This window comes from Nyctereutes procyonoides, unplaced genomic scaffold (assembly GCF_905146905.1).
Source record: "Nyctereutes procyonoides isolate TBG_1078 unplaced genomic scaffold, NYPRO_anot_genome, whole genome shotgun sequence".
NCBI classification, from domain to species: domain Eukaryota; kingdom Metazoa; phylum Chordata; class Mammalia; order Carnivora; family Canidae; genus Nyctereutes; species Nyctereutes procyonoides.
Window position 1 is genome coordinate 21,834,747 of NW_026575051.1, and position 9,990 is coordinate 21,844,736.

Here is a 9,990-nt window from a genome sequence, read left to right on the forward strand (position 1 = left end):
GTAGCAAAAACCACACATAATCCAATCTAAAAAATGGCCAAACGATGTGAATCGACATTACCTCCCCAAAAATAATACAAATGGCTAATAATTACTTGAAAATGTACTCAGTATCATTAACCATCAGCGAAATGCATATCAAAACTGCAATGAAATATTACTTCACACCTGTTAGAATAGCTAGTATCAAAAAGACTAGAAAAAAAAGTGTTGACAAAGATATAGAGAAAAGGGAACCCTAGTGCACTGCTGATGGGGATACAAACTGGTACAGCCACTGTGGAAAAAAGTATGGAGGTTCCTCAGAAAATTAAAAATAGAACTACAGTGATCCAGCAATTTCATGTCTGGGTATAATATCCTCCAGGGCTGTTTCTGTTACATTTAGTTGTGGCCAACTAGCTCCCTTCTGGCCTTTATAATATTCTTATATACTCCATTAATGTTTCTGCCACCCTTCCCTCCAAAGACTTATTCACTTAAGCTCTAAACCTCAGAGGACATTCTGGACCTAGTCCAACTTTCTAATCATCGTCATATTTTAAAATTAAAAATAAAAGTAGAAACAATATTTTATTCTTATTGACTTGACTTTCTGAATATTCCTCAGATACTTCCCCTATTTCTCTTCTTAGTTTCCCCGCCCTGTTAAGACATCTGACTTATTTCAAGTTTACCAGCTAGTCTCCCTGCCTCTTGTGTTTACTCTCTTAAATCCATCCTTCTTGTTCCACATGGAGTAATGTAATCAAAATATAAATTTGTCCACACTGCTCTCCTGCTGGAAGCAACACAAGAACTTGTCATCATTTTCACCATTATTTTCTCAGTATGTATTTCCTTAACTCCCTTTCAGCCTCATAACCTACCAACCGGCTTCTGTTTTATGATCTAATTATACTAATTTCATTGCTTCCTTTCAGTGTTTCATGCTGCTCCATGGTTTGCTATGTATGCTTTTACTGTTTTTCTTCACCTGAGTCTCCTTTTCTCCTCTTTTAATCTGGTTAATTTATTCCCAGACTTTATTTTTTTTTTATTTTTTATTTTTTTAAGATTTATTTATTTATTTATTCATTCAGAGAGAGCGAGAGAGAGGCAGAGACACAGGCAGAGGGAGAAGCAGGCTCCATGCAGGAAGCCTGATGTGGGACTCGATCCCGGGTCTCCAGGATCACACCCCGGGCTGCAGGCGGCACTAAACCGCTGCGCCACCAGGGCTACCCATTCCCAGACTTTAATATGCATTTCATGTGGCACTTTTTCCATGACAACTTTTCCTGAACCACCCAAATAATGAGATGCCCATCAGCTATCTTCAATAGCTCCCTGTGCATAGTTCTACCTTAGTCTGTGGCTTATGGTTGTTGTCCTTCATTAGACCATAAGCTCCCTGAACAGAGGATAATATATTACTTATCTTTGTTCCTCTGATTCCTAACACAGAGCCAAGTCACATAGGAGACACTATAATTGCAGGTTGTGTGTCATCTTTTGATTTGGTATCACAAACTCTCTTATATGTTATCATTGCATGCTTGGGAACCGAGAGGTTTTGAACCAATTCTGGTTACTGTGAACTTGAATAAACATACACATTAATGTAATTTATAAATAGCATAACTGTTTTATTATTTAGAAAATATTTAGTCTCTTAATTATGGTCTATAATAAGCTACATATAAGTCCTTTGTGTTTTTACAGTCAGGATTAAATATCCAACTATGTTACTCAGCTTTTCTCATTTTTTTTTCTACAGATTGCTGCCAATTCCTGGGGAATTTCATGGGGAGAGAATGGCTATTTCAGGATTCTTCGAGGAGTAAATGAATCTGACATTGAAAAGTTGATTATCGCAGCTTGGGGCCATCTGACAAGTTCAGATGAACCATAACATATCATTAAATTTCCATAAGGCCATGCATTTAAGTAACCCCTTAAATTGAAATTAAGCAATGTGAGGTTCTCTGTGACAGTGGAATCTTTGTTTCTTCACCTTGTTATTATAATGTGCCTGTTTTTTTGTTTCACCCCAGACTCCATGCTTCTGCTTCCTTTATATCACTGAGCATATAAAAACACTAATAGAGGATAGCAGAGTAGCTAAATGTCTTTAAAGTTATCTGGTTGTTTTTCTTTTTCTCTCATGATAATTCCATTTTGACTTTGATAGTTCACAAAAGTGTGACAGCACTTGTCTTAAAAGTACATGGCATTCCGTTGTAGAAATGAAGTAGTTTCTATCCTTAACCAATGAGGATTTCAGGCAACAAAACAAAACAAAACAATGGAAATACCAATTTACCATCTTTATGACTTTTTCAAGCAAATGAAGTTTTCTGAATTAGTATCTTGCTTATGATTTGCCAAAACAAGAAAATAGATTACTGTTTCTCTCAATATGCTAACATTTGTTTCTTTTTATTTGTCTTAACCTCACTTGCCATCTGAATTCAAAAGGGAAGTAACTCTCCACAGGAAATAACTATTCTTTATGGTAATTTAATCTTTAAACTGTGTATTGGCCTGTGCTATAAAGAAGATGGTGTCTGGAGGGAAAATTTTGCACCACCTCCTTTGGTTCTTTTGCCTTGTCTAATAATTAAATTAACAGATTTAGAGGAGAAAAGGAAATATTTAATTATGTATATACAAGTGCCCCATAAAAATATGAGACTCAAACAAGGGACTGAAGTAGTCATCTTTAATACCTCCTTGACAAAGAAATAATAAGTTTGTGAAGAACTGACCAGACAAAGAAACCTAGGTTTGGGTATTATTTAGTGAAAAAATTAAGCATAGTTTGTTTACATAGCTTTCTCAGCCTTGATTATCCTTTCTCTGGTAATAAGAATGTCTCTCTATCTTCTGGTTCTGGGAAGGTACTTTTCAAACAGGAGAATTATTTCCTTTTTTCAGGGGGATGGAGAGGAGTGTCAGAATATCATTGTACTGGTTATTCTCAAATAACTTTAATTCAAAGTAGTCAATATGTCAAAGTGGCATAATCTGGGGCAGCCTGACCTGAACCCCATCACTGGTAAGTAATGGAAAAACTTAGAGGCCAACAATGGAAGTATAGTCTTTCACACACACACACACACACACACACACACACACACACACACACACACCTATTTTTGGAAGCCAGTACACTTTATGTAAAGTCTAATAAAACCAGTTACAAAGCTGTATTTGGAAAGATAACATATTTACTCCTGAAAACAGCAACCTGATGCCATGAGTCAGAAAGAATAAATAGACTTTTATCACAACCATTTCACAGTTCAGTACTTGAGATTCCAAAAAGTAAGCTAAATTTGCACTGATTTGCATCTAATTTTTATTTTAGTTCTCTATAGTCAGAGAAACAAAATAGCATCATCATAATGGTTGAAAAAGGATATAATCTTTTAATAATTCACTGGCGCCTTAAATGGCAAACTAACAAATGAAAAAGCAAAGCTGATCAGTAAGTGAGCATGGCCGATTATAATTACAATGTTAGGATATCCGTGGCTTCCAATTTCTGGGCACTCTGTCATCTGAATTTTCATTGTGGAACTTTTCTATGCTTTTGTGCATAAAGGTGCCCTGATTAGATAAGCAGAAAAGTTGAAAATGTAAGCAAGCCAAGCACAGAAAGGTGAGTGTAGCTGCAGTTCCTTTCTCCATTAATCACTGCAGTTTCATCAGAAGCAGCATCTACTCACTTGGTTCTGCCCTACATTATACCCACAAGTCTGATTCACCGTGGCTAAAGTTCCCCCAGTGGGCTGAGAAATAATCTGGTTTTGTTCCAATTTGGATTCCTCTAGAAGCAGTCCCTGAGACAAAGGTTTGAGTGCACATAGTCTAAACAGTGAAGGGAACACTGAAGAAAGTGGGTAGTGATGTAGGGTCATTGAAGGCAGACAACAAAGGCTGTGTTGCCAAGCAAAGTGGTACCATAGGTAATGTGCTCTTATCTCACTAGGGATGGTTCATATATTACTCAGATTAATGTCAACCATGAAGGATGTGTGTCGGTTCAAGACTGCTCCAGAGGGGCATGAATTCCCTGTTTGGTCTGGTCTGGAAAGTTGTGGTGTCAAGAAAAAAACGCAGGCAGGGGATCCCTGGGTGGCGCAGCGGTTTAGCGCCTGCCTTTGGCCCAGGGCGCGATCCTGGTGACCCGGGATCGAATCCCACGTCGGGCTCCCGATGCATGGAGCCTGCTTCTCCCTCTGCCTGTGTCTCTGTCTCTCTCTCTCTCTCTCTCTGACTATCATAAAAAAAAAAAAAAAACGCAGGCAAAGGGCACCTGGGTGGCTCAGTAGTTGTGCATCTGCCTTTGGGTCAGGTCATGATCCTGAGGTCCTGGGATCAAGTCCTGCATCAGGCTCCCTGCAGGGAGTCTGCTTCTCCCTCTGCCTGTGTCTCTGCCTCTTTCTGTGTCTCTCATGAATAAATAAAATATTTTAAAAAACCACAGGCAAAGAAAAGCAGGTCTGGGAGTTGCATATCAGGCTGATGTCCACTGAAATGACACAGGTAGGTGATGTGTCTCTGTCACAGGCATTAAAACATTTTTAAGACATTCCTTAGATGCTAAGGATTGAGGAAATAATAAGTGGTAATGCACTAAAATGACAGATGACTGGTGGGGGACAGGATAAATGGGTGATGGGTATTAAGGAGGGCGCTTGATGTAAAGTGCACTGGGTGTCTATGCAACTCGTGAATCACTAAATTCTACCCCTGAAACTAATAATACAGTATATGTTTACTAAATTGAATTTAAATTAAAAAAAAGAAGAAAGAAAAACACTTATGGGATTGAGTTGATACAATTTTGTCCTTATTATGTAAATGGTTAAAGCTTGTTGGAATTGATTTTAACACTGTGGTTTGTGAGTCTAGATTATAGGCCTAGATTTTGTTGTTTTAAAATTTACTTACTTTTCTAAGGATCCTAACTGGTAAGGAAACTAACCTCAGATATTTGAAGGAAAATATCACAAGAGTAAACTCCATAGGAAGACACAAGATATGTTTGTCCAGCAGTAACACTAAGACCTAAAGAAGAGACCAAAGCTAGTTGGAACAGAAATATATCCACGAGGCAAGGAAAATACCATTCCTAAGAAATACAAAAGTCGTTGTACTTATTTGAATGATGTTGCTTCTCATTTTTACAATGTTAAAGAACATATTTGACTTTCTTTATTAGCCAAAGGTCCTGAATCAACCTTCAGAAAGTAGTGGTTGACATAATCTTTCACCATCTCTAGAGGCTATTTGTAGAACTGATTTGATTGATGACTTGGTAGTTTCTCCTGCATTGTAGCTATCTTGGCCTGCAGGTATGCCCTACTTACTAACCTTAGTTTGGACTGAGCAATGAGAACAACCACATGTTTGGTGCATATGTCTTTAGAGTTCCAGTCTCTATTCACATATATGGGGGCTTATTATTTTGTCTTTGTCTTAAGAGTATACACGGGAAGAGGCAGCTGGGTGGCACAGTCAGTAAAGCATCTGACTCATGGTTTCAGCTCAGGTCACAATCTCAGGGTCATGAGATGTCAGTTTCTATGCTCAGGTGGAGTTTGCTTGAGATTCTCTCCCTCTTTCTCTTTGCCCCTACCCTCCCTCTCAAAAATAGATAAATAAATCTTTTTAAAAAGAGTATGCCAAAGATATGAGGGAAACATTGTCCAAAAATCATCCAGGACAATGTATCTTGGATTGGATAATACTGTGAGCAATAAGACTTGGTTTTCTTTCTGTCCAATCAGAAGTTTGTGTCATTTACATACTTTTCATGGGTTCCAGTTTAAACTGGTTACTATGTATAGTTTTCCTTGGAAAAGAGGAGATACCCCCAATGTAGCACATTGAATTAAAGCTTATTCACTCTACTCAGTTGAATAATGCTTCTTTCTTCATGTGTCATTAGGAAATGTACTTCAGAAAGAAGTGGGAAAGACTTTGAGGATAGAGCTCATGCCTTTTCCTGCTTTATGATGTTTGAGTCTTGTTTTATTCTATTATAAACAAGAAAAAGTCTTCCCTAGGTTTCTAAAATGCATGTTCACAAATTATCTTAAAAAATGCATACAGTGGAATTAAATTTGTTAGTTGCTATTCAATTGAAAAGAAAGTAAAATGCTCTTAAGAGTCTCCAACAGAAGGAATATAGTGAAAGGAATTGGTTACATAGGTGGTGGTGGAGCACAGAAGGCAACAGAGGATGGTGAAGCAGTCCAGGATGAGCAACAGTGGGAAGTGGCCATCATTCCCTAAAGGAACAAAATGAAGAGGTACACTACTAGAATCTAGGGGCTGGTGTTTTCCTGGTGGTCGCTGGAAACATGACTGGCCTGTGTGATGGAAGGAAGAGTCATGAAAAGATATGGTGTTGCTCTTTTGCTTCATGAAGCAGAAAGAAAGAGACATGAACACTGAGGTGTATCCTTCCTTCATGCCTTCATGACTTCTTAAAAAGTCATTGACAGGTAAATCTAATAGAGTAGAATTTCTCCTGAGACAACACCAGCAAAAGTCTCATTATTTAGAAAAAAAGAGTGGCTGGCAATACTCTTTCTTCTACCATCTGTCCCCTCTCTGTAACCATGACCTCTCTGAAAACAAGCTGTTTAATTCCATGTTTCTTCTGAGGTTTAAGGGGAACAAGTGTCTAGTTGCATAGAATTTAAGATCTATCTTGTATTATATCCATCATTTTAAAGATTCACAGTTCATAGGCCACTGACAAAGCACTACGTAGATGTAGTTCTCACTCACCTTGGCCAGGCATTCTTCTGGGATGACCTACAAATACAATTATTTGTAGTGTTTCCATATCTGACCCAGACTCTTTTCTCCTAAAAATCCCTGTGAGATCGCACATTATCCATTCAGTATTTATTATATGCTGCAAGGTGTTAGTTACTATGCTAGGTACTAGGTAGGTAGAGCAGGACTCATAAGGTCAGACAGTCCCTTCTCTGTCTTATCTCACAAACTATTTTGTAAAATGAACTTTGGCAGACATTGGCCTAGATACGGTTTTGAATAATAAGTTTCATAATCCGATTTTACTGAGAAGTTGGTATATCTTTACCTCTGAGTTATTAATATTTGGAGCATTTACCTTTGTCTACAAATTAGCTTTGGTGCCACTCTCAGAATGCAGCCTTAGGCCGCATGTACCTTAGCTCTGAGACAGTCTGAAATGTCTTATAACAGTGCACTACTGTGCAAAATCAAAGACTGTGGTATATTAGTACCATTAAAGTATGTGAGAGAACTGTGTTTCATTGAAGAGTGTTTCAAGGGCAGCCCGAGATTCCAGTGATCCTTGTATCAAAGATTTCCTAAATTTAACCAGTCAAGGAAAAAAATTATCATCAGTGAGGGCTACATCTCAAGAAGATTGTGAATATCCAACTATTTGTACTAGACCTCATTTGATAGCCTGGTACATAACACTGAGTCAAACTTGCTTAAACCAGAAAGAAATGACAGTGACCTCAAATAGAGGTGATTAAGAGGGGGATCTAGCTTTACACACAGTTGATTCCAGGTGCTTAAATTATTCCATACACACTCTGCCTTTCTCTTAAGGTCTCAGCTTTGTTAGACTCCATATGGCTTCTCTCTACGTACATTTTCTCTGCCAGACAGCAAGCTAGATGCTGAAAGCCCATGTCAACAAATTATAGTCACTGAGATTCAGTTTCTGAATCTGTAAAGTAGAGCCATAAATAGTTATAACCTTTGCTATGATGAAAGATAATTTAGAGTATATGCAATATATTTTGCATGATTCTTGACATGGAGTAAGTTGTAAATAGATATCAGCTATTATCATCACCAATCTCATCATTACCTTTATGATCATTTTGGTGGAAGAAATCTTATCTTGGATCAAAGCTACCTATAATTCCAACCCTCTACTGTGTAAGTTATATATGACTTCTGATTAATGAACAAGAACCATCATCTTTCTAGACTGCTCACTTTTTCTTCAGGTCAGTCAAATCTTACAAAGCTAGACTCCTCCTCTTGACCACCCCCGTTTTATAGGTCAGCATTAGTGAGTTGCTTTCTTTCAATTTGTAGGTTACAGTTACCCTCACAACTGGGCCATAGTTTACAGTGTTTAAATCCTTACATCAAGGATATTAAATCTGTGCATGCCATTGATCTACAACTTTCTTTCGAATAACAAAACCATAAATTTTAAACCTTCCAGTTTCTAGATCATATTTTCTATACTCTAAGTTGATAATCATAAGGACTTGGTAAGATGATATTCAGTAAACTGTAAGTTGCTCTAGGGTAAAGACTATTTCTTATTTTTCAATATTCTCATGAGCAGTAGCAAACTCAGTTTATATACAACAAATATTTACTAAATGAATTATAAAGTGAATGAATATTGAGAACATCATTTCAGAACAAATCTGCTTTTGACTTATCATAGTACTGCATCATTACTACTTTACTTCCTTGTATCTCCCACTAAAATATCATTTCATAGAGGGCATGGAACATGCTCATGTAATTAGTAGTCCTAGCATGGCATCTGGCATAAATAATTTCTAGTGACAAATTTTGAGAAAGCTTTGTTTTTAATCACAAAAATAATTTTTTGTTTTGCATACAAGTTATTTAAATTTTATTTTTTAATTTAAATTCAATAAGCCAACATATAGTACATCATTAGTTTTAGATGCAATTTTCAATAATTCATCAGTTTAATATAACACTCAGTGCTCATCATATCATGTTCCCCTCTTAATGCCCATCACCCAGTGACCCCAACCCCCACTGACCTCCTCTTCAGTTTGTTTCTCAGAGTTAAGAGCCTCTCATGATTTGTCTCTCCCTCTTTTTTTCTCATTCATTTTTCCCTGCCTTCCTTTATGGTCCTCTGCACTATTTCTTATATTTCACATATGAGTGAAACCATATGAGAATTGTCTTCCTCCAATGACTTATTTTACTTATACCCTCTAGTCCCATATACCCTCCAGTTCCATCCATGTTGATGTTGATAAACATTGGGGTGCAGGTACCCCTTCATTTCACTACATTTGTGTCTTTGGGGTAAATAACCAGTAATGCAATTGCTGGGTCATAGGGTAGATTTATTTTTAATTTCTTGAGAATGCTCCGTGCTGTTTTCCAAAGTGGCTGCACCAGTTTGAATTCCCACTAACAGTGTAAGAGTGCTCCCCTTTCTCCACATCCTCACCAACATTTGTTGTTACCTGTCTTGTTACTTTTAGCCATTTTTAAAACGGTTTTATTTATGTATTTGAGAGAGAACAAGAGGGAGGGAGAGCACATGTGAGGTGAGGGGCAGAAGGAGAAGCAGCCTCCCTGCTGAGCTGGGAGCCCATGCAAGGCTTAATCCCAGGACTCCAGGATCATGACGTGAGCCAATGAGGTGCCCCAATTTGGTGCCCCAATTTTAGCCATTCTAAATAATGTAAAGTAGTATCTCATTGTGGTTTTGATTTGTATTTCCCTGATGACAAGTGGTGTTGAGCATTTTTGTAATATGTCTGGTGGCCATTTGTATGTCTTCTTTGGAGAAATGTCTGTTCATGTCTTCTGCCCATTTCTTGACCGGGCTATTTGTTTTTTTGGGTGTTGAGTATAAGTTCTTTATAGATCATGGCTGCTAGCACTTTATCTGATATAAATCTGAAGATATTGCAAATATCTTCTCCCATTCTATAGGTTGACTTTTAGTTTTGTTGACTATTTATTTTCCTGTGCAGAACCTTTCTATCTTGATGAAGTCTCAATAGTTCATTTTTTCTTTTGTTTCCCTTGTTTTTAGAGATGTGTCTTGCAAGAAGTTACTGTGGCCAAGGTTGAAGAGGTTGCTGCCTGTGTTCTCCAGGATTTTGATGAATTCCTGTCTTACATTTAGGTTTTCTTCCATTTTGAGTTTATCTTTGTGTACAGTGTAAGAGAATGGTCTAGTTT

The 9,990-nt window shown here is 37.5% G+C and overlaps 1 protein-coding gene across 1 annotated transcript in view; it reads left to right on the forward strand.

Annotated features, from left to right (window-relative positions):
- TINAG (tubulointerstitial nephritis antigen) overlaps positions 1-4,227 on the forward strand; it is a 97,798-nt gene extending 93,571 nt beyond the window's left edge. The window contains exon 11 of the mRNA XM_055330862.1: positions 1,760-4,227. Coding sequence (XP_055186837.1) covers positions 1,760-1,894 — 135 coding nt within the window. The 3' untranslated portion in view covers positions 1,895-4,227. The remainder of the gene's footprint in view (positions 1-1,759) is intronic.
- The last annotated feature ends 5,763 nt before the right edge of the window (positions 4,228-9,990 follow it).